The sequence below is a fragment of the Eptesicus fuscus genome, chromosome 10 (genome assembly GCF_027574615.1).
Source record: "Eptesicus fuscus isolate TK198812 chromosome 10, DD_ASM_mEF_20220401, whole genome shotgun sequence".
Taxonomy (NCBI): domain Eukaryota; kingdom Metazoa; phylum Chordata; class Mammalia; order Chiroptera; family Vespertilionidae; genus Eptesicus; species Eptesicus fuscus.
Window position 1 is genome coordinate 14,692,271 of NC_072482.1, and position 25,109 is coordinate 14,717,379.

The window sequence follows — 25,109 nt, forward strand, 5'->3', positions numbered from 1 at the left end:
AACTAAAACTTTATCAAATTAAAAAGCTACTGAAAGCAAAAGTAACAATAAAATGAAAAGGCAACCTATGAAATGGGAGAAAATATTAGTAAACCAAATATCTGATAAGGGGTTAATATCTAAAATATATAGGGACCTCATACAACTCTATAGCAAAAGAAAATAAAAAAGAAATAATTTTAACACTTGCAAAGGATGGGTGTCAGGAAGCCCCAATTCTGGTTCCAACTCTACCACTTACTAAGCCTGTAACTTTGGGCAAATCATCTTTCTTCACTTGGCCATTCAAATTAGGAATAATAATATCCCCACTGAGATTTAATAATAAACAAATAATACATACATGAAAGCATTGATAAAGTTTTAAAAAAAATGAGAAAAGGATCTGACAGACATTTTCCTAAGAATTTATGCAGCTGGCCAACAGGTATATGAAAAGATGCTGAACATCACTTATCATCAGAGAAATGCAAATCAAAACCACAATGAGATAGCAAACTTTGCCTGTTAGGTAGCTATTATTAAAAAAAGACATAAGATAGCAAGTGTTGGTGGGATGTGGGGAAGAGGGAATCCTTGTAGGCTGTTAGTAGAAATGTAAGTTGGAAAACAGTATGGAGGTTTCTCAAAATATTAAAGATAAAACTACCATTTCCCTTTAGTCTCCATGTTTTCTAATGAGATTTCAGCTATGTTTCAAATCATGTTCCCTTATCATAAAAAATCTGGCTATTTTCATATTTACATCATGTCTTTAGTATTCAGTAGTTGGACCATGCATTTTGGGGGGATTACCCTATTTAGAGTGGGCTCAGCTTCTTGAATCTGTAGATTTATGTATTTCGGAAGTTTTCAGTCATGATATAATTATTGAGAAAGCCCATTTACAATAGCACCAAAGAAGATTACACTTAGGAATCAATCTAACAAGAAATACATGAAGCCTATAGAAGAAAAATGTTAAAACACTCATGAAAGACACAAAAGTAGTCTTAAAAAAAAATGTTAAGACAGTCCCTATTCTTAAATTGATTTAACACTATAAAGATGTAGTTCTCTCTAAATTTATGAATTCATGCAATCTCAATAAAAATACCAACAAGCTATTTTATGAAGCTACAAAATTTAATACTAACATTCACTTGGAAAAATAAACATACAAGAAATGCCAGGAGCATATTGAGAAAGAAAAATTACAAGGTAAGACTAGCTGTAACAATCTTTAAAATATACTATAAAATTTGTATAATTAAAAATGTCATATTAGCACATGCATAGACAATTTAAGCAATGGCATAGAATACAAAATTAGAAATGTATCCTAAAGCATATACTAATTTAGAGTATGATAAAGTAAATATCTCAAATGCATCAAAAAGATTAGATCCATAGCTTACACAATAACAAAAATAATTTACAGATGAATTAGGGATCTAAATATTAAAAAGGAAAGCCATACAAGTACTAGAAGGCAAGATTGGATGATTATCTCTTTAAACTTGGTATAAAGAAAAGCCTTTCTAACTATGATTCTAAATCCAAAGGCAATAAATGATTAATGAATTTTAATGTTAAAATAACAAACAAGTAGAAAGAAAACTGACCCACTGCAAGGATATATTATTAACATATACCATAAACAAAGGACTAATATATCTAATATATATCATCCTAGGACCAAAAACCAGATAGAAAAATGGGGAAAGAACATGACAGTGTTTTTCACTGGTACAATTTGAGCAATAAAAATAACTAATATTACTGCATAATACTCTAAAAATAAAATTTAAATATATATTAGTCCATACATATATTAAAATTAAATAAATATGTGGTGATAAAGAATGGCTATTCCTTTAATCATAATTGAAATTAAAAAATAGAAAAGGAAAGAAGGAAATAGAAAACCACTATTAGGTAAATATCTATATTTATAAAGGCTAATATACAAAGTGTCCCCTCGGGAATTCAACCAGGAGACTGGGAGCTTGATCACTCGCTATGACGTGCACTGACCACCAAAGGGCAGCGCGGAAAGAAGGAAGATCCCAGCCAGTAGCCGGAAGGCCCCAATCGGCCCTGATCACCGGCCAGGCCTAGGGACCCTACCCATGCACAAATTTTGTGCACCGGGTCTCTAGTATAGTAATAATTGTCTTAAAATACACTGATGAATGCTAAAATCTACGGACAAACATAAACCTGTTCATATGATACTCTTAGAAAGACCCCTAACTTCTATTAATAAGTTACTTTTTTAAAAATTTTGTTGTTATTAAGTATCTTAGGGGAAATATTTGGTGACCATGCAAATATTCTTTTTAGCCTGAATTGGCTCCTGGAAGAGAATAGGGACATTATGAGAAAAAAAAGATGAAATTCAAATAAGGTTGATAATTGTATTAACAGTATTATGCCCACACTACTTCCTGGTTTTGATAATTGTACTATAGTTATGTTAGATGTTAACAGATGGAGTTGAAGAGTATTTAGGAATTCTCTGTACTATTTGTACAATATTTTGATGTCTAAAATTCAAAATAAAAAAGTTTTAAAAATAGTTCTGGAAAAACTATGCTTGTATAGTGATAGAATACAGATTATAAAAGCTATTACCAGGGGTCAAAGGGTAAGTGAAAAAACTGATTTATACAGACGACCCATGGGAACTTTTATGGATGATGAAAATGTCTACATATCATGATTGTGTTGGTAGTCATATGAGAATAAGTCGTCAAAACTGGTGAAATTTTGCTACATGTAAACTGTAACTCAGAAAGACTGATAAAAAAATTCCAAATGCAATCCCAACATAAGCAGAATGCAGAGATACCAAATGAGATTATATATGCTCTTACCAGATTAATTAACTGAGTGTGTACCACATCTTCTACCAAAACTGCTGTTTCATGAAGAGGCCTCCTAGAATCACCTAAAGAAAACCTGCAAAAAATAAAAAATTAATCACACCAATATCAAGAATTGCAAAGCTAAGAATAAAAAAGGTGAAAGATATTTACTACAATTATCTGTTTAATAAAGTACAAATTGTTTTCTCAAATAACAGAGTAGAGGTACAGTTTCCTATGGACAATGAATTGCATCTCTCTTACACCAGGTGAAAAGCAGTGTTATCTATGCTATTTCTTGATTTGTGTAGAAATTTTTAAGGGTATTTACTTTTTCAAAATGTAAAATATTAACAACCATTTAACACTGATAATCAGAAAATCATATTACCACCTCCAAATTGCCAATACAGTTCTATAGTAGCCATATAGAAAGTTGTAATAGCACATAAAATAATTAAAATAAAAACTGCTAAGAAAAATTTATGTAAATGCTATAAATCATCATTTTAAAGTATATACAAGCCAATTATTAAGAATGGATTATAAAACTGTTCTTAAAAGTCCTATTCTCAACTTTCAAGTGGTGGATCAGATGTGCAGAGAGTCACTTCCTGGTAGAAAACATTTGAAAATGCACAATACTATATTAAAAACTAATATTTCAGCAGTAGGGAAAACAAAACAGAAGTCAGACATAATGACAAAATACAGTTCCATAGGCTAAGAGACCCTGCAGCAAAAATGTATTCCTAGCAGCCTATAACCTGGACTTCAACTAGCATGGTACTCAAGGTATAGGAGAGAATGCCAGGAACCCAAGCAAGGTAGGTAAGTTTGCAGAACCTAATATGGAGAAAAGTTGAGAAAACTAACACCCAGATGGTGATAACTTCATGTGTGAACTAGGAAAATACCTATTCCATAGAAGGCACTTTGCCTATATCACCCGAGGCTATCAATGAAGAAAAAAAATGTGGTACTCTCCTAAATATAAAAAGATGAAAAATAAATCCTTACATATATGGTCAATTGATTTTCCATAAGAGTGGAAAGAACACCTAATTTGGAAAGGACAGTCTTTTCGATAATTGGTGTGGGAGAATGAACTCAAAATAGATCAAAGACCTAAATTAAAGAGCTAAAACTGTAAAACTCTTAGAACAGAGAAGAAATTTTTCATGACCTTCGATTTGGCAATGGTTTCTTAAGTATGGCACCAAAAGCACAGGCAACGAAAGAAAAAAATACATTGGACTACATCAAAACAAAATCCTTTTATATATCTAACACTATTCAGAGAACCTTCTGTTGTGTTCACTGATATATTCAGTATTGAATTCTCTGGACTACATGAACAAAGTTTTCATTCCATTTTTAAAAATTTACTTCAAATCTCACTATAGAAAAAGTAAAAAATTTATCATCTTGAAATGATTGACTAAAAGATAAAACAACAAATTCAATTAATAACTAGTAAAAAGAACATTTTAAAAACACATTAATTGGATTGTTTTTAACATGTTTTTAAAATGTTCTTTTCACTAGAGATTTAAATTAAATTTGTTGTTTTATCTTTTAGTCAATTGGATTGTTTTAGTCAAGTGAATTGTTACAACTTGAGCAATAAAAATAAATGATGTTACTGCATAATATACTAAAAATGAAACTTAAATATACATTAGTCCATACATACACACACACAATAAAATACTATTCAGCGATAAAAAAGAATGAAATTTTGCCATTTGCAACAAAATGTTTAGACCTTGAAGGCATACGCTAAGTGAAATCAGAAAGAGAAAGACAAATACTATATGATCGCACTTATATTTGGAATCTGAAAAACAAACAAAAAAACAAAGTTGACAGATACAGAGACCAGATTGGTTGTTGGGTGTGTGTGTGCAAAATGTGTCTAGGGACTCCACAGGTACAAACTTCCAGCTATAAAATAAATAAGCCCTGGGATGTAATGTACAAGATTATTATTATTATTATTAATACTATATTGCTTATTTGAATCTTGCTAAGAGAGTAGATCTTAAAAGTCTTTATCACAAAAAAAATATATTTTTTGTAACTATATATGGTGACAGATAACTAGACTTGATGTGGTAATCATTTCTCAGTATACACAAATATTGAATCATTATTTTGTACACCTGAAACTATTAATACATCAATTTTACTTCAATTTAAACAAAAAACGTGCCTTTTCAAATAATCTTTAAATCCTAAAAATTTCTGTCTTCAATAATTATTTTATTTTATTTTTATTTTATTATTATTTTTTTTTATATATATTTTATTGATTTTTTACAGAGAGGAAGGGAAAGGGATAAAGAGATAGAAACATCGATGAGAGAGAAACATCGATCAGTTGCCTCCTGCACGCCCCCTACTGGGAATGTGCCCACAACCAAGGTACGTGCCCTTGACCGGGAATCGAACCCGGGACCCTTCAGTCCGCAGGCCGACGCTCTATCCACTGAGCCACACCGGTTAGGGCTTATTTGTCTTTTTTAAAAAACATTTTTATTGATTTCAGAGAGGAAGGGAGAGGTGAGAGAGAGATAGAAACATCAATGATGAGAATCACTGATCAGATGCCTCCTGCACGCCCCCTACTGGGGATCGAGCCTGCAACCAGGGCATGTGCCCTTGACCAGAATCGAACCTGGGACCCTTCAGCCCGCAGGCCAATGCTCTATCCACTGAGCCAAACCAGCTAGGGCGATCCATTTATTTTTGACGAATGTGCTGAGGTTATTCAATGGAGAAAGGATAAACTTGAAGTACATAATAAATAAGCTGTGGCCCTGTATAATTATGTTAATTATGTGGCATTAACATAATTTACTTAATGAATGGATGAGCACTTTAAAAATTAAAACAGGCCTTTTTTCTTGTACAATTTTTTTTATATATATCAGAATAGAATAGTCTCTGAAACAACATAGTAAAGGCTAAAATTTAAGTCTTTCAAACTGCTACTGGAAGTATTCAATTTGTCTTTGTTTTTTTACAGGAGAAAAAGCTTGATGTTACTAAATAAAAGTAATGGTTATTGTTAGGTTTTTTTATATATGAAGGCTTTAAGTCTCCATTATCATGTTGAAAGGTTAACAGTCTCAAGTTGCCTGCTACATTCTATTTCAGGAGTTATAATAGTGTTGGTTATATATATATTCCTTTTGTAGAAGTATGTCTTAGTTAGGCTTGGAAATCTCCTTTCACTTTTTTTTTTTTTTTTTTTTAAATTTCTTTATTGATTAAGGTGTCACATATTTGTCCTCATCCCCCCATTCCCATCCCACCCCTCTCCCCACGCATGCCCCAATCCCCTGTTGAACTTAACCGTTGGATAGGCTTATATGCATGCATACAGGTCCTTTGGTTGAACTCTCCCCCTCCCCCCACCCTCCCCCTACCCTCCCCTATCCTCCCTCTGAGGCCCGATAGTCCGATCGATGCCTCCTTGCTTCTGGTTCTGTTCTTGTTCCTCAGTCTATGTTGTTCATCATTTCCCCTAGATGAGCGAGATCATATGTCACTAGATATATACTAATAAGAACTGAATGTGAGACGAGCAATAATAGTTATGCTGACAGGCAAATGAATCAATCTGTAGCGAGCTTCCCCCTGGACCAACAGTTCTTTTGAGACCCAATTTCAATGTCCAGTAGTTCCTTATGTGTACATGTCAGCACTGACCCCTCAGCTCTGGATGGTGGACAAATGGTGGTAATGGAGGTCCGACTCCCTCTGGTTTGGTCTCGGCCGAACCCAGGGGCACGGCGTCACCCAGACTAAGGGGCACGTGGCCTCACCCCTACCCAAGGGGCGCGTGGTCTCACCCGGGCCTGGGACCCAGCCTCACCCGGATGGATCCAGGGGCGCACGGCCTCACCCGGACCCAGGATCTGGCTTCACCCGTACCCAGGGACGCTTGGCCTCTCCCAGACCCAGGGGCACGTGGCCTCACCCGGGCCTAGGTGCACGAGGCCTCATCCGGATCCAGGGACACATGGTCGCACCCGGACCCAGGGACGCTTGGCCTCTCCCAGACCCAGGGCCACTTGGGCTCACCCGGGCCTAGGTGTACGAGGCCTCACCCGGATCCAGGGACACATGGTCTCACCCGGACCCAGGGACGCTTGGCCTCTCCCAGACCCAGGGCCACTTGGGCTCACCCGGGCCTAGGTGCACGAGGCCTCACCCGGATCCAGGGACACATGGTCGCACCCGGACCCAGGGACGCTTGGCCTCTCCCAGACCCAGGGCCACTTGGGCTCACCCGGGCCTAGGTGCACGCGGCCTCACCCGGATCCAGGGACACATGGTCTCACCCGGACCCAGGGACGCTTGGCCTCTCCCAGACCCAGGGCCACTTGGGCTCAACCGGGCCTAGGTGCACGAGGCCTCACCCGGATCCAGGGACACATGGTCTCACCCGGACCGAGGGACGCTTGGCCTCTCCCAGACCCAGGGCCACTTGGGCTCACCCGGGCCTAGGTGCACAAGGCCTCATCCGGATCCAGGGACACATGGTCGCACCCGGACCCAGGGACGCTTGGCCTCTCCCAGACCCAGGGCCACTTGGGCTCACCCGGGCCTAGGTGCACGTGGCCTCACCCGGATCCAGGGACACATGGTCTCACCCGGATCCAGGGATGCTTGGCCTCTCCCAGACCCAGGGCCACTTGGGCTCACCCGGGCCTAGGTGCACGAGGCCTCACCCGGATCCAGGGACACATGGTCGCACCCGGACCCAGGGACGCTTGGCCTCTCCCAGACCCAGGGCCACTTGGGCTCACCCGGGCCTAGGTGCACGAGGCCTCACCCGGATCCAGGGACACATGGTCGCACCCGGACCCAGGGACGCTTGGCCTCTCCCAGACCCAGGGCCACTTGGGCTCACCCGGGCCTAGGTGCACGAGGCCTCACCCGGATCCAGGGACACATGGTCTCACCCGGACCCAGGGACGCTTGGCCTCTCCCAGACCCAGGGCCACTTGGGCTCACCCGTGCCTAGGTGCACGCGGCCTCACCCGGCTCCAGGGACACATGGTCTCACCCGGACCCAGGGACGCTTGGCCTCTCAGACCCCGGGGCACGTGACCTCACCCATGCCTAGGTGCACGAGGTCTCACCCGGATCCAGGGACACACGGTCTCACCCGGACCCAGGGACGCCTGGCCTCCCCCAGACCCAGGGGCACGTGGCCTCACCCGGGCCTAGGCGCACGAGGCCTCACCCGGATCCAGGGACACACGGTCTCACCCGGACCCAGGGACGCCTGGCCTCCCCCAGACCCAGGGGCACGCGGCCTCACCAGGGCCTAGGCGCACGAGGCCTCACCCGGATCCAGGGACACACGGTCTCACCCGGACCCAGGGACGCCTGGCCTCCCCCAGACCCAGGGGCACGCGGCCCCACCCGGGCCTAGGTGCACGAGGCCCCACCCGGATCCAGGGACACATGTTCTCGCCCGGACCTAGGGGTGCGTGGCCTCTCTCAGACCCAGGGGCACGTGGCCTCACCTGGACCTAGGTGCACAAAGCCACCCGGACCCAGGGGCGCGTTACCTCTCTCAGACCCCTGGTCACTTGGTCTCACCCGGATCCAGGGGCTCACGGCCTCACCCGTACTCGGGACCTAGCCTTACCCGGATCCAGGGGCCCATGGCCTCACCCGGACCCAGGGTTCAGATTCGCCCGGACCCAGGGGCACATGGCCTCACCCGAACCCGGAATCCAGCTTCACCTGGACCCAGGGGCGCGTGGCCTCACCCAAACCCAGGGGCGTGAGGCCTCACCTAGACCCAGAGGCGTGTGACCACATCTGAGCCCAGAGGCTCGCAGGCTCGCCTGGACTCGGGTCTCAGCGGGGTTTCGTCTTCTTGATCCCAATTCCTGTTGGTCAATTCCCTCTCAGCAATTTCTTCGGTCATTTTCTCAGAGCTCCAGGGCGGCTGCCGCAGAACTCGTTGGGCGGCGGGCTCGGCAAGGCTCCGGTGTGCCCGGTGCCCGGCGGTGGGCTGGTCCGGTGTCGCTGCGTCGGCCCTTGGGTCTGCAACGGTGGCCAGTCGCTGAGCGTGCGCACCTGGCCACTTCGGGGCATTGAGATTCTTGAAGGACTCGGAGGTCAGCAAGCATGGAGTCTCCCACCCCATGTCTCCCAGGGGCTCGTCTGTCCGTGCTCGGCAGCGAGTGGAGCCGTCCCCTCAGCCGGAGACCGCCGGGGGAACTGCGCCGAGCACGTTCCTGGCCACCATTGTGTCGCCTGAGCCATAGTTCTTAAAGTGTGGACTTTGGGTCACCGGCATCAGCATCATCCTGCGTACCCCTCTCTTTTATTCTAGTTGTAGAGCATCTGCTCAGCCAGCCCCCCGGTCTTTCTGGCTGGTGTCTGCTCTGCTCTCCCGTCGTAGTCTCAATATTGTTGTGGTAGGCAACGATCAGGTTGCCGCCCTATGTCTCCATCTTGGTCCTCCTTTGTACAGTTAAGTCTTGATTGTTGTTGGTGTCACTGGGAGGAATTGTCCTCCAGGCCAATTGGCCGTGAGGACCCTCTTTGTCCATATAGGAAGAGTTGCTGTGCAGGAGACATGTTTGTGGGCCGGGTCTTGATGCAGCAATGCCTTGGCGCTCACTGAGTCTGCCTCTAGAGTGCCTCCCTTATGCAAGTGATTGGAATCTGGTGTCATCTCCCACCAACCACTAGATGCCCTCGTTTCTGGGTCTCCAATGCAGTGTGGGTCAGCCACTACCTGAGGCACTCAGCAGGAAAAAGCTTCTGCTCAGCTTGGCTGGGGCGGAGCTACAGGGTGGAGCCTACAACCTTGGCTTCCTGTCAGCCCCGCCCTATGAGGCTCCTGTGTCTGTGTCCCTCTGTATTCCTTGCAAACACCTCTGAGAGAAACGCGCCCTGGAGTTTCGCCCACTGCCAAACAGTCCAGTCCCTCCCCTAATGAATCTGGACTCCCAGATTCTCGCCTGGAACTGGGTTTCAGTGCAGTTGGAACTGGGTCTCAGCGCAGTCTGGCGTCCCTGTCTCCTTCCCAGCAGGGCCACCCAGTGGCGCAGGCAAAAGTCCGACCTCTGCGCACCTTCCAGTGCGCGCGTCTGGAGCCGCCGCTTCTCTGTGCCTCCGCCACCACAGCCCAAATTCATTCCCCCAGCGTGCGCCTGGCTTCCCAGGGTTTCGCCCGGAACTGGGGTTCAGTGCAGTCGGAACTGGGGTTCAGCACGGTCCTGAGCTTATGTCTCCTTCCCGCTAGGGCAGTTCAGTGGCGCAGGCAACAGTCCGTCCTTTGCGCCCCTTCCCGTGCGCGCCTCTGGAGCTCTGCCTTCCCCCGCTCCTCTGTGCCTGCGCCCCACAGCCCAGATTCATTCCCCCAGCCTGCGCCTGGCTTCCCAGGGTTTCGCCCGGAACTGGCGCTCAGTGCAGTCGGAGCCGGCGCTTAGCGCACTCCGGAGCCTTTATCTCCTTCCTGCCAGTGAACGCCGGCCAGGCCGTCAGCCGCCCCTTCCTCTCCGGCTCCATCCTCCCCGCAGGCGCGCGTGCTCGTGTCTCCGCCAGTTTCTCCATACCTCAGGCTTTTACGGCTCCCCCGATTGTCCCCGTGGCCTTCTCCTTCCCCCCAGCTGTGGGCATTTCAGTCCGCCAGCTCTCCTGTGGTTCTGGACGATGTCCGTTCTGACCTCTAGTTGTGCCTTTGAAATTGTTGTGCCCGGCTGCAGGTTAGGTGTTTCACCTATGCCGCCATCTTGGTTTCCCCTCCTTCAATAATTATTTTAAAGTTGTATTTTACAAAAATCACTTTTATAAGAAAATTCTTGTGAGAAATTAAGTTGTACTAAATTGAGTAATTGGATACCAATTATGAAATTAAGAAGAGATGAAGGTTTTATATGCATAAGATTGAAAAAGATGAATAAAAATAAATGAAGGAAGGGCAATAAGGACACAACTTATTTTTGTTTCTATATGTGAAAATATTCCATTTCCCTTAAAGAATTTTTTAAAAAAGTGTTTGCACTTTTGGATTTTGTCACAGGATTTTATATTATTCTTTTTCAGTGTATTAAATAGGGTCCACTTTTGGGTTTAAAATAATTGTTTTCAACTTTTCAAGCCCTGTTTAAGAACAGAGTGAAGGACTGAAAGGGATTCTATAATAAAGGAGATCCTTTCACAATGCATACATATACCAAGTCCTCACATTGTACACTTTAAATAGCTTACAATTTTATTAGTTAACTAGAGGCCCGACACACGAAAATTCATGCAAGAGTAGGCCTTCCTTCCCCCAGCTGCTAGAACCTGGGCTGCCAACACTGGCTTTCCTCCGGCACCTGGAACCCGGGCTTCCCTCCTCCGGCCTCTGGCGGGCTGGCTTCCCCCAGGCCACCCAAAGGCACCCGGGACCCGGGCTGGCTTCCCCCTGGCCCCAGCTTCATCAGGGAGGATGTCCGGAATGATGTCCAGTCTAATTAGCATATTAACCTTTTATTATTCTAGATTATACCTCAATAAAGCTGATTGAATTATTGAGGAAAATAGATTCTGAAAAAGAAGCCAAGAGGGTAATTTTGATAAAAATCTGTGGCAAAGAACCTGCTAGGCCCATCAGGAAGAACACAAGGCCCACAAGCAGACCTGCTCATAAAACATCCATGAACCCACCAAAAAGAAAGGACAAAGAGACATTTCTTTACTGCCATGTATGCATCTTTTTGGATGCTGAGCTGCTTTCAGTACTTACTACTGGCTACGAACTCTAATGTGGTTAACTTATTCTGGATGCTGTGGTTAAGTAATTGCTGTGGTCTTGGGAGTTAGTTACTTTTTTTTTATTACTTCTGGTTTTTGGACATTTTTCTACCTCAGGTAACTGACATTACTTTGAATGGACACCAACTGACTACTGCTTATTGTAAGAAGGTCCTGGGTGCCTTTCTGTCCCCAAAAGAAAATTTCCTTTTTCCCTTCAAACTACTTATTTGATTATACTTTATAAACTAGGTATTACTATAATACCCAGGAATTTCTCCTAACTGGAATTAGAGTGAATAGCAGGCTACAGCCCTCACTACACTCTTGTCAGCTAACCTGGCACTAGACAGCACTTGCAAACACAGACATCATACTGCTTATGTCATTCTTACCCAATATCTGTTGAGAATGATTTACCCACTGTTCAAAGGGGTGGGGAGTGCATAAGTTTGCTATGATCATTCATTTAAGGCAACCAGACAGTTATAAACACATGAAAATTATCCTTTAATGTGTTTTGTTCATTGATGATCCTAAGTACTGTATTTTCCGCTGTATAAGACGACTTTTTAACCCAGGAAAATCTTCTCAAAAGTCGGGGGTCATCTTATACGCTGGGTGTCGTCTTATAGGCGGGTGCTGAAACTTCCAAGCCGGACTGGAGAATCTTCGGTCGCCGCATACTGTGCAGGGAGCTCAAAAACGGCCGCACTCCATTCATTTCAATGGAGCCGGACGGAGACCGCAAGTGTCTCCCGTCAGCTCCTTTTTGTGGCGCATACGGTCTCTGTCCGGCTCCATTGAAATGAATGGAGTGCGGCCGGGTGCTCGCCGCATACGGCGGGGATGGGGCCGAGGCCGTTTTTGAGCTCCCCCCACCATACAAGGCGACCTTATGAAAGCAGAAAGGGGGGGCGCTGTACAAGTACGGTAGAAGAAAATCCACTCACCAGGATTCGTGGAAAGAAGTGACTTAACGTGGTCCTGATGACAAGGTGAGTGGGTGCCTCACCAGGAAGGTGTATGTGAAGGGCGGAGCAAGCTGCAGGTGTCTGGGACGCCCGGGGTATGGAAAAAAGAGATAGAGCTGTACCCAGAAAAACACGCCTTTCACCTGTCTGGCCCGCCCTTGTATCCTATTACCATACCTCCTTCTCTGCCTCTCAGATCTCGCTCCTGAGGACTGCAGTGAAGCAGCAGTTGCTAACTCACCAGGGCCTTGCCTGGCACTTGCTCTCTCTCTATTGTTTGTTATCTTCCTCCTATCATCATCAGTTCCAGTTTGGTTTACAGCTTAGAAAACAAACAGCATGGCAGCTCCCCTGGGTTTATTGTCTTATCCTTCCTTTCAGCTTTAGAGTTAATTAGGAAAAGTTTAATCCACTTGCACTGTTTTATGTTTACATGTTTGATGACAAACAGCCTTATGTTTATAAGTGACAGTTTTCCTGCTAAGTACCTGCATGTCATAAGCATTTGAATTAAAATTACCATATTGAAATCAAATCTGATGTTTTTTTAATTTTTATTTGGTGTACGTTGGAAGAGGGGTAGTCTTATACGGCGAGTATATACCAAATTCTGTATTTTAACTGGAAAAGTTGGGGGTCGTCTTATACGCCCAGTCATGTTATACACCGGAAAATATGGTAACTGCAAGAGTGCCCCCCCACGCCTCCTGGCCAATCACGGGGATAGCGAAGGTACGGTCAATTTGCATATTTGTCTATTATTAGGTAAGATATGTGGTGTTAGATTATCTGTATGGTCACTTCATGTAAGATATATAAATGTCTAATCACTATGTTATATACCTGAAACTAATACAGGGTGGGACGAAAGTAAGTTTATAGTTGTGAGTAGGTAAAAGAGTTCTCCTTGTATTATTATTTACTAGAAGCTCGTTTGCACGAAGATTCGTACGAGACATTCATTCACCTAGCTGCCTGCACCAGTTTTCCGCTGGCACCAGGGGGACCCAGGCCTTGGCTCTGGCCACCGTCTTCCGCCTTCTTTCAGGGTCGGGGCTTGGCCCCGCCATGCCAGCTGCAATCTGGGCACCTCCCGCCGGCCTGGGTCCGTCAGCTGCTCAGTGTTCGGAGCGGCGGGAGGCCCCGCCCCTCCCGCCAGCCCGGGTCTGTCAGCCACTCAGCAATGGGGTGCAGGGCAGCTCGTGGGGGCCGCCATCTTGGTTAATTTGCATAATGCCCTGATTGGCTGTGGGCATAGCGAAGGTATGGTCAATTAGCATATTACCCTTTTATTAGGTATGATTGTTATATTATTTTTCATACAAACAACTGTAAATCTACTTTTGCCCTACCCTGTATAATACTGTTTTTGAACAGTAATGAAAACATAAATTTAAAATTGTATAAATAAATAAATACAAAGCCTTGACTGGGTAGCTCAGTTGGTTAGAGCATTGTCCCGATACACCAAAGTTGTGGGTCTGATTCCCAGGGCAGTGCACATACAAGAATCAACCAATGAATGCATAAGTAAGTGGAACAAACAAATCAATGTTTCTCTCTCTCTCTCTCTCTCTCTCTCTCTCTCTCTCTCTCTCCCTCTCTCTCTCGCAATCAATCAATAAATACATTTTTAAAATCTTAAGCTTTTTAGAGAAATATGCAATAATTTCCAAAAAGTTGTTTTAGTCCCTGTGGGCCTTGAAAATATTTAATTACACAAGAATTTATCTTATTGTTGTTGAAAGTTAACAGTCAAAAATTAACTTCTATAACATTGGATATAGACACACTATAATCACAAATTTCACCCAAATTTTCAAGCACATTTCATGGACTGGGAATCAAAGACACAATAAAGTTAAGAGATTTGCCCATGGCGTTAGCGAAAATAAGCTTATGAATTACATACTGTGAGAAAGTCACTTAAAAATAGAATTTTGCATTATACAGATATTTATAAAATTAAAATGGATAAATGTGGCAAACTGTACAGAAAAATTGATCTTATCCAGACAAAAAGTATTCTGTAGTTAAATGAGTTTAGGAAATGCCTTATATTTTAGTCTTTTCTAGATTTGCAACGCATATTACCATATTAGACACTGAGTAGTTCTGAAGGAAAGAAACTTATGGTTTTCAATGTATTTACTGTGTATGTAATTATTTTTCTAAGCCCATTTAGTTATGTAGCATTAAAAATCAATTCAGGCAAAACTGACATAAGGAAAAGGACGCCAATATGACTTCAGACCTTTAGTGAGAGGAGCCAAAATAAGCGGCAGCCTTAGGTATTAGAACTTCAAAGTTCTTCTGTTTTAAACAATGAGATGATGATGTGTAATAATAACAATTGTTTTTTTTAACTTATTAATCACTGAACAAATATTTATTGTGGCCCTCTATATCAGGCACTAAATTTTACACTAGCTGAGAATTTTGAAAGTTGTACAAACTAGGGAGTTTTCAGTAGCTATGGTTAGCAGTCACCCTGCCGGTATTAAGCTGGCCACTGGGCCTCCTCACAATGGAAGCTCCTCACTGCTGGAAGCCAGTCAGGAACAGAATCATGCCAATAAACCTGCCTCTGAGTGCAGCGGTCTCATCCGAGTCCTCGCTTCTAGATGACATCCTCCTCCAGAACAACGCCAACCCCTGAACCCATGCTTCCTGCACTAGTAAGATGAGGAGTTTTCCTGCTAAGAGACTGTGTATGACCAGCATACATTGTTCTTTAATAAGAAAAATAAATTCATTTTTTTCTATTTCAGACAGTGAATGATGATTTCATTAAGTTTCATAGGGTTTAAGAAAATCTGCTCTCACAACCCTATCAACCTAACCACGAGTCCTCCCTTTTTCCTCTTTTAACTTTTTATTTTGAAAAATTTCATATCAACAGAAAAAAACAAAATAACGGTACAATGAAAATACACATTTTTCGTATAGATTCACCAACTGTTATCATTTTGGAACATTTGCTCTCTCTCAAAATTATACATACACATTTATATATAGTATATATATACACACAAACACACTGCAAACATATATACTTACATACTTCTACTTTACCTACATCTATTTTTCTTTGATGAGCAAACATTTATTGAGTGTTTTACATGTGCCTGGCATACTTAGGTAAATTGTCATTTAAACCTCTTAAAGACCCCCCCCCCCAAGTCTTTCCCACTTTTGGAGAGCTATTCATTAACAATAAGTAAAATTATGTTTCTCTGTTAACTTTCACACATGAGGCTTAATTTTGTCACCTACAACTAGATGAAATATCACATCTATCTTTTACATGTGACAGGTCTTCAAAAATATGAAAAAAGCTGCTTAAAACTTTTTTAGGTAAAGTGTCATTTTAAACTTTTCTTGAGATAGCACTATCCTATACAATAAAAGGCTAATATGTAAATTGTCCCCTCAACCAGGAGTTCAACCAGGGGAAGGGGCCAGCCTGCCAACCTCCCGTGGCCCCTCCACCCGGCCAGCCCCAACCCCAATCGGCCCCACCCACCCCAATAGGGGGCGGGGGCAGCCAGCCAACCTCCTGCGTTCCCTCTCCCTGGCCAGCCTGGTCTGACTGGCCCCAATCGGGGTGGGCCAGCCAGATCCCACCCGTGCACGAATTTATGCACCAGGCCTCTAGTATACTATAAAATCACATGTAAACAGGATTTAATTCAGTGACTTTTAGTAAATTTATACAGTTGTACTCATCACTTCCTTTTAGTTTTAGAATATTTCCATCATTTCAAAAAAATGTCTCTTGCCCATTTACCAGGTGTACTGGTTAATAATGCGGATTTTTTAAAATAGATGAAGTTACACATATGTTGTTATATATGTGATTTGATATGTATGCTATTTTGTTGTATTGACAGCAAGCTTCAAAACTTCATATATCAAACTTTCTGAAGGTGTTAACATCACAGATATTTTTACACTTAAAAATGTCGAATTTCGTGCCAAAAAAAGAGCATTTGCGGTAAGTTTTTAATTCATTACTTTATTTTGGAAAAAGTGCTGCTGAAAGTTATCATATAGTTAAGGAAGCTGGTGGTGAACATGCTACATTTCAAGATACTTGTGAACGCTGGTTTAAACGCTTTAAAAGTGATGATTTCGATGTGAAAGACAAAGAACGTCCAGGTCAACTGAAAAAGTTTAAAGATTAACAATTACAAGCATTATTGGGGATGAAGATGCGTGTCAAACTCAAAAAATACTTGCAGAAAGATTAAACGTTGCTCAGCAAACAATTTCCGATCATTTACAAGCAATGGGAAGGAAAATGGGTGCCACATCAACTGAATGAAAGATAAATGGAAAACCAAAAAGTCATTAGTAAAATGTTGCTTCAACGGTATGAAAGAAAGTCTTTTTTGCATCAAATTGTGACTGGCGAGGAAAAGTGGATTTATTTTGAGAATCCCAAATACACAAAATCATGGGTTGATCCAGGTCAACCATCAACATCGACTGCAAGGCCAAATCGCTTCAGAAAGAAGACAATGCTCTGCGTTTGGTGAGATCAGGAAGGTGTGGTGTATTATGAGCTTCTAAAACCAGGTGAAACCATTAATACTGATCGCTACAGACAACAAATAATCAATTTGAACTATGCTTTGGTCGTAAAACAACCAGAATGGGCCAGAAGACACAGCAAAGTAATTTTGCTTCATGATGACGCACCATCACACACTTCAAAACCAGTTAAAGACTCGTCAAAAGATCTTGCCTGGGAAGTATTAATTCACCCGATGTATTCACCAGACCTCGCTCCTTCAGATGACCACTTGTTCCAATAGATGGCACACGCACTTTCTGAGCAGCACTTCAAAATGTACGAAGAAGTGGAAAATTGGGTCTCTGAATGATTTGCCTCAAAACAAGAAAAGTTCTATTGGGACGGTATCCACAAATTATATGAAAGATGGGGGAAATGTGTAGCTAGCGATGGACATTACTTTGAATAAAGCACTTTTATGTTTCTCTTGAAATTATCCTGTTTTCTTTTATTACAAAACCCACATTATTAACTGGTACACCTGGTACAGTTAATCCACATTCCCATCCCTAGCTCAAGGCAACCACTAATCTACCTGAAGAAACCATGCATCCTCACTAGTCTTCAAGGTTAAAAACTCTTCATTTCTTTTTTTTTTTTAAATATTTTATTGATTTTTACAGGGAGGAAGGGAGAGGGATAGAGAGCCAGAAATGTCGATGAGAGAGAAACATAGACCAGCTGCCTCCTGCACTCCCCCTACTGGGGATGTGCCCGCAACCAAGGTATATGCCCTTGACCAGAATCGAACCTGGGACCTTCCAGTCCGCAGGCCGACGCTCTATCCACTGAGCCAAACCGGTTTCGGCAAGACTCTTCATTTCTTATCCTTTAATAAAGGGTACTTAAATGGCATATCCTTAGATAGACCTTTTGTAACTATCACCATTTCCAATCCTCATTGAAACAGAATAGCTTAGCATTTATTTAGTTTATATATTGACATCCCACTCAAAATAATATTTAAAGAAAAAGATTCCAAAACTTTTAAACTAACAAAGGAAATGAAAACTTCTAATGTAAGTGTTGAAGAAGTCACAAACCCAATATGAAGCCCTGTAGCTAAGAGATAACCTTGGGACTACAGATCAACACTTTGTGGGCTAGGAAATGGTGAAGCAACTGTCAAGGTGTCTTTGTCTTTACTCCAGTTCTCCACCTCACCCATAAGAACATCTCGCTGAATTTTTGTACTATCCTGCTGTGGCATTACCCTATCATAAAGGGAAGTCATTTTACTCTGATACGTACTGTGAACTCATGCAATTTCCTCATAATTAAAAATGCCAGATTTTTTGTTGAGATTGATGTCAAGTTCACTGGAGTGCAAAAACTAGAATCCCCCTGCCCCCACCATTTTAAAATAAAGCAAACTCATGCCAAAATTATAACTTAATTATATTTCCTTAAATAGCCTTCTAGAAAAACCACCTGGTAATAATTAATACCACTGTTGTAACTATATTCTCTCCTAATGTACTTATGTTTCCAGGATTTAATTTGTCACCTAAAACAACAGTTTTAGTCTCATATACTATAATACTGACTAAATAAACCTATAAATTCAAAAATATGGAAAACAGCGCAAATTTGTAATATTATCAATTAAGCAATTAATTTTGCAAATATTCATGACTGCCAACAGGAAAATGCATAAATATTCCAGTTGTAGTACATAATACATTCCATTTGTTCCTTCACAAAGAGCTTTAGTTTCAATCTGGAAATGTACAAGACAACTGTCTTTCTAGAATATGTAAACTAGACAATGAACTGTCACTTCTGTTCTGAGGATATTAAGAAAAAGTTTATCTCTAGTTCTACCATAATTTTCCTCAAGTCAAAATAAAATTTGAGTATGCCAGAAGAAATGCATTTTAAGTCTGTTCTCCAGAAAATGGATAAAAAAGTGGTAACAGGAGAAAGATGTTAAAAATTAATTATATATAACAATTATACTAAAGAAAAACATATAGGATATATGAATGATCTTTTGGCTTTATTTTAGATTACACTCTATAACTTTTAAAATTTGGCATGTAATAAAAATCTTTTATTGCTGTTTACACACAGTATCACTGAAACTCATATTAACCTTTTAATTATACTATGAAAAGTTTAGTTTAAAATTTTCATAAAACATCTATGTACCTTCCAAACACCAGCCTATATATTATTAAATATATTCATAAAGACTAGCTGTGTGGAAGCAAATACAAATATTAATAATAATTAACATCAACCACCAACTTACAACATACACACAAAAAAACTCAAAAAGGATAAAGGACTTAAGCATAAGATGGGAAAATCATAAAAAATATTAGAGACATCCACAGGCAGCAAAATCTCAGACATAAGCCAAAGCAATATCTTCACCGATACAGCTCCTAGGGCAATGGAAACTAAAGAAAAAATAATCAAATGGGACTACATCAAAATAAAATGTTTTTTAACAGCAAAAGAAACCATCAACAAAACAATAAGAAAGCCCACTGCATGGGAGAACATATTTGCCAATGTTATCACCAATAAGGGTTTAATCTCCAACATTTACAGGCAACTCATACAACTTAACAAAAGGAAGATAAACAATCCAATCAAAAAATGGGCAACATACCTAAATAGATACTTTTCGAAAGAGGACATAAGAAAGACCAAGAGACATATGAAAACATGCTCAAAGTCACTAATCATCTGAGAGATGCAAATCAAAATGACAATGAAGTACCATCTCACACCTGTCAGAATGGCTAACATCAACAAATCAACAAATGACAAGTGCTGGGGAGGATGTGGAGAAAAAGGAACCCTCATGCACTGCTGGTGGGAATGCAGACCGGTGCAGCCACTGTGGAGCACAGTATGGAGTTTCCTCAAAAAGCTAAAAATGGAATTCCCATTTGACCCAGTGATCCCACTTCTAGGAATATATACCAAGAAACTAGAAACACCAATCAGAAAGGATATATGCACCCCTATGTTCATAGCAGCACAATTTACAATAGCTCAGATTTGGAAACAGCCTAAGTGCACATCAGCAGATGAGTGGATTAAAAAACTGGTACAACTACACAATGGAATACTACGCAGCAGTAAAAAAGAAGGAATTCGTACCATTTGCAACAGCATGGCTGGAACTAGAGAGGATTATGCTAAGCAAAATAAGGCAGTCAGAGAAAGATAAATATCACATGATCTCACTCATTTGTGGAATAAATGAACAACATAAACTGATGAACAAAAACAGATCCAGAGACAGAGAAGCATCGATCAGACCAACAAACCTCAGAGGGAAGGTAGGGGAGGGTGGGGGTAAGGGGGAGAGTTCAACCAAAGGACTTGTATGCATGCATATAAGCCTAACCAATGGACACAGACACCAAGGGGGTGAGTGGGGGGGGGGGCGCGCAATGGGGGAATAAGGACACATATGTAATACCTTAATAAAGGAAAAAAAAATAAATAAAATAGCAGTTAACACCTAGCCTTAGAACTATCACAGAATCCTATAACTTTCTAACTCCTTTGCTTATTATAAGAAAAGTCTTTGAAATCTGGATTCTACCTTTGGTTCTGGACTTATTTCCAACCACGCATGCTTTCTTCCTGCCTTACCTATCAAACTACCTGTAGAGTGCTGACCACACAATGAGTTTCACATCTTTGGGCCTTTGTATGTGATATTCTCTCTGCCAAATATGTCTTTGTTTCTTCTTTCATTCAACTAATTCCTTCAAAATTTAGGTCAAGGGGTACCACTCTTGGGAAATTTTCCCTAATCCCCAGTTTAATTTAGATGCTCCTCTGCAGTATATTGCATTGAGAGCCCTAATTCTTCACCACACACTATATCAATTCTCATTGTCAAATATCTTTAAATGCCTCCACACTGTAATTCTGAGCTTAATCATGTTATGTACTTTGGCCAATAAGATATTAGCAGAGGTCAGCAAGCAGAGGCTAAGAAGCACTTATATTTCAACTTGTGCTCTTGCACTGTGCCACTGCCATGAAAACATGCCCAAACTAATCTGCTGGAAGACTACAGACACCTGAAGCAGAGCTGAGTCAGCTCAGTTCTCCAGCTGAGGCATCCCAGGATGGTTGAATAGGCTGACAGTCAGCTAACACGTAGACAAATGACAGAACTCAGTCAACACTGGTGGGGCTGCCTAATCTACCATGCTAGACACATGAACATAATGCTGAGGTTTTATTACTAAAGATTTATGGCCTTTTCTTATACAGCATTATTGTGGCAACAAATAACAGATCTACCCTCCTAGATGCTTACATAGCACTTATCATAGAGAAAGGGAAGGATCAAAAGTAAAGTCTTGTGGAAGAAAAAAACATTCTTATGGAATAGGATACAGTGATGAAGAACAGCCATTTAGATGGATTCATCTCCCACTGATTTCACTGGGATTTCGGATTCTAAGGAATTTCCCCCAGAGTGTGCAACTGAAGGGGGCATACAAACTAAATACTGGTAGAGCAAATTAAAACCCTACAGCATATAGGTAGCTGTGTATTAGATGAGAAAAAAAATACCTACAATTCATGTGACTTGTGGATACAATGTTAGCAGTAAAGAGCCAATAATTGTAGTACTTTGGCTGACAACAATATGGGGTTATGCAGTAGAAGATACCAGGGCAGAGAATCAAAGAGTGTATTCTTAAAAATCTTAACATTCTCATAGTAAGAGGTAATTGGCAGAACTTCAAAGATGCAAAAGAAAAAGGGCCCTCATTTTTTCTTTTATCCTGTAATCCCACATACATTTCCCATACTTCACTGCTTCTGCACCTTTGCCTCTACCTAGAAGGCTTTGTTGTACCCCTTAATCTGCCAGCACCTTTCATATCCTGTTTAATACCATCATATCTCTTAAGATCTTGATCAAATGTTTCCCCTTCCAGAAATCATCTCTAACATCTGTCACAAGAACTAATTATACACCCTTAGAATTTGTACATGCATATGTATAACATAAAAAAAATAAGTGCTAAATTAGGTGATGATAGAGACCTGATCTTTTTCATCTTTAAGAAATGAAATAGCAGATAGTGCAAATCCAATAAATTCTTACCAAATGAAATCACAGCATAAGGAAAAAATATTCAAAATCTTACTATATTTGGTATGCTTTTGTGAACAGGTAAAAATTATTCAAAAAGGTACCAAATTAATGCTATTTTTAACATCAGTAAATATAGAAAAAGAAAAGAAAAAAACAATGAATCTGAAAGGATATAAGATTTAGAATCAATATAATCAATAACAGTAATGAGGAAAATGACAATCAGTACATGATATTTGCATAATGAGAATTTACTATTTGCTAGACACTATTGAACTGATTTAAATGTCAAAATGACCCTATGAGGTAGGTACTATTATTACCATTTAGAGGCATGGACAGGTCAACTAGATTACCCAAAGTCACAAATTTAATTAGTGAAACAAATGGAATTCCACCTCTCACCAGTCTAACTGTAAACTCTAAATATCAAAACCCTGACTACTCTATAATATTGTCTTTCAAAGAAACTGAAAGGGCCTCAAATGTAATTTATTTAAACTTCCACAATTAAAAATTAAATTAAAAATTTAAGACCACATAAGCATATATCCAACTAGAAGGTGGCTACAGTAGGTTATTGGATGACACTTAGATAAATTACAAATTACCTTTTATTAATTAAGTGTGGAACATGCAGAAAAGTAAACCAATGTTTAAAGGCTATAGTTGAATTTACAAGATTAAGAGGAAAAATCTGGAGAACTGAAACATCAAATGCTATCAGAAGGATAAAAAAAATCTTCCAATTCAAATGTAAATAACTAGCTTTCTTCCTAGTCATTCAAATAGCTGAGTTTACCACATGAAATTAATATTTTAAGTATCAAGAATTAATTGTCAATATTAAAACTGCATAACTGGGAAAATCCATAGTACATTTATGTATAAATCAATGGAGTTCTGGAACAAAATTCAGAAATCATTCCAGTAATTAATGTAAAACTTCCCAAGGTTAAAACTTGGTAAAATTTATGCTTTCCAATGTAGAAATACCAAAAAAATAAGAATAGGGTTAATCTCATCACACATGATTAAAACTGATACTTGGGCACAGGCCAGTTAACTAGGTACATAATTATGATATTCAGAGTGAAATTTTATTCCCAGCTTAAAGGCACCAATACCATGCACATAACATGCACAAAGAATTGGATAAACAGAAAAATCACAGCCCTGGAGTTCCCCAAATAACTTCAGGAATTTGGGATCTCTAATTTCCATAATCTTATGTTCCTATAGAAGTAAAAACTAGAACAAATTTCAAATCTCAAATCCCTTGGTGAATCTCCACTACTCTGAGGGAAAAAGGAGTAAGTGTGATGCCCTATGACATGGGGCCTGGAGGATACCAAGATTCAAACAAGTGTGATGTCTCCCTTAGTATTGATAAGCAGCTAGAATATTAGATACACAATCTGCGTTCTCTTAGCTTCAGGGAGTTCCCTCTCCATTCCTCCCTCTCATTCCAATGATTCAAAAAGCTATGAAATTATATTCAGGTGATTGTCTAAATATATATTTCACAGCTGGATGACTCAAAATAATATTTAATACTTAAAATTAATTTGTTCATATTGCACTATTCTTCATTAAATTCAGATAGCTAGTTTCTACTTATATATGTGGTCCTAAAACCCTAAGTGAAAAAAGTTAAGTGAAAGAAAGACTATTGTTTAAAAACAAAAGAAGAGAATAGAGAGTGCCAGAGTGAGGAAATACTATTTTCTCTGCTGTTGTTGTTTTGTTAATCCTCACCTGAGGATGTTTTTCCATTGATTTTTTAGAGAGAGTGGAAGGAAGGGGGAGAGACAGAGAGAAACATTGAAGTGAGAGAGACACATGGATTGGCTGCCTCCCACCAGGGCAGGGGATTGAACCTGCCGAGGTACATTCCCTTTACTGAATTTGAACCCATGACCCTTCAGTCAGATGGCCAATGCTCTATCCACTGAGCCAAACCTCCTAGGGCAGAAATACTATTTTCTATACACTTACCCTTTAACTTTAAATAAAAAAAGAAAGTAATCTGTTTACCCTCACTATTTTTTTACACAGGTGTCATCTCTATTGTGCTGTTAACATGCAATAGCCTACAACAATCTATTCCAGACCTGGAGCAGACTGGGGGTGAGGAATCTGTGAGGGAGAAGAAGACTAACCAGGTTGTCTTAGCACTTTTAGTACATGTTATAAGAATAACAGAACAGAAAAACCTTGGTTCCATTCAGTATAACTACCTCAATTTTTTAAACATCACATATACTTGAGAGCTAAAACCCTTATATATTTTCTCTCTAAAAATCTTAATTTCTGAACATTTGGCAGCACTTTTGGAATAAGAAAAATATTAATATTTATAAATATATATTTATATTTTTAAATCATGAAACATTGATATTTGTATCATCTAAATATTCTAGATTGTCATTAGTTAAGAGGTTATTAATATCCACCACATATACATATGTACGTATATAAACATACACCTTAATTTAGATATAAATTCAATTATGTTTAACAATATTCATTGAACATCAAGATGTAAGCCCTCTCCTAAAAGCTAAGGAACACAAATATGAACAACATCAGTTCTTGTGAACTCTAAAAATAATATAGAGCATATTGGCAAATGAGCATACACATAAACAATTATAACTGTCCCTTTTAGTCAAACATAAAATTATATTATCTACTTTTTAAAAAATGTGTGAGGTAGTCTAACAGGTTGGGAATAAACTACTGGCATAATCCAGGGTCAGCAAACATTTTCTTGAAAAGGTCAGATAGTAAATATTTTCACGTTTGTGCACCATAAGGTCTCTGTTGCAAATGCA

At 40.5% G+C, this 25,109-nt stretch overlaps 1 protein-coding gene across 5 annotated transcripts in view; it reads right to left on the reverse strand.

Moving 5' to 3' along the window:
• The window catches only part of SUPT3H (SPT3 homolog, SAGA and STAGA complex component), a 433,324-nt gene that overhangs the window by 220,227 nt on the left and 187,988 nt on the right, over positions 1 to 25,109 (reverse strand). For 4 of the 5 annotated variants that reach the window (XM_028127963.2, XM_054722655.1, XM_054722656.1 and 1 more), the window contains one exon: positions 2,859 to 2,943. In XM_028127963.2, the coding sequence (XP_027983764.2) occupies positions 2,859 to 2,943 (85 nt within the window). Of the gene's footprint in view, positions 1 to 2,858; positions 2,944 to 17,718; positions 17,727 to 25,109 lie in introns of those variants that run through there. The other variant, XM_054722657.1, reaches the window with a different exon arrangement.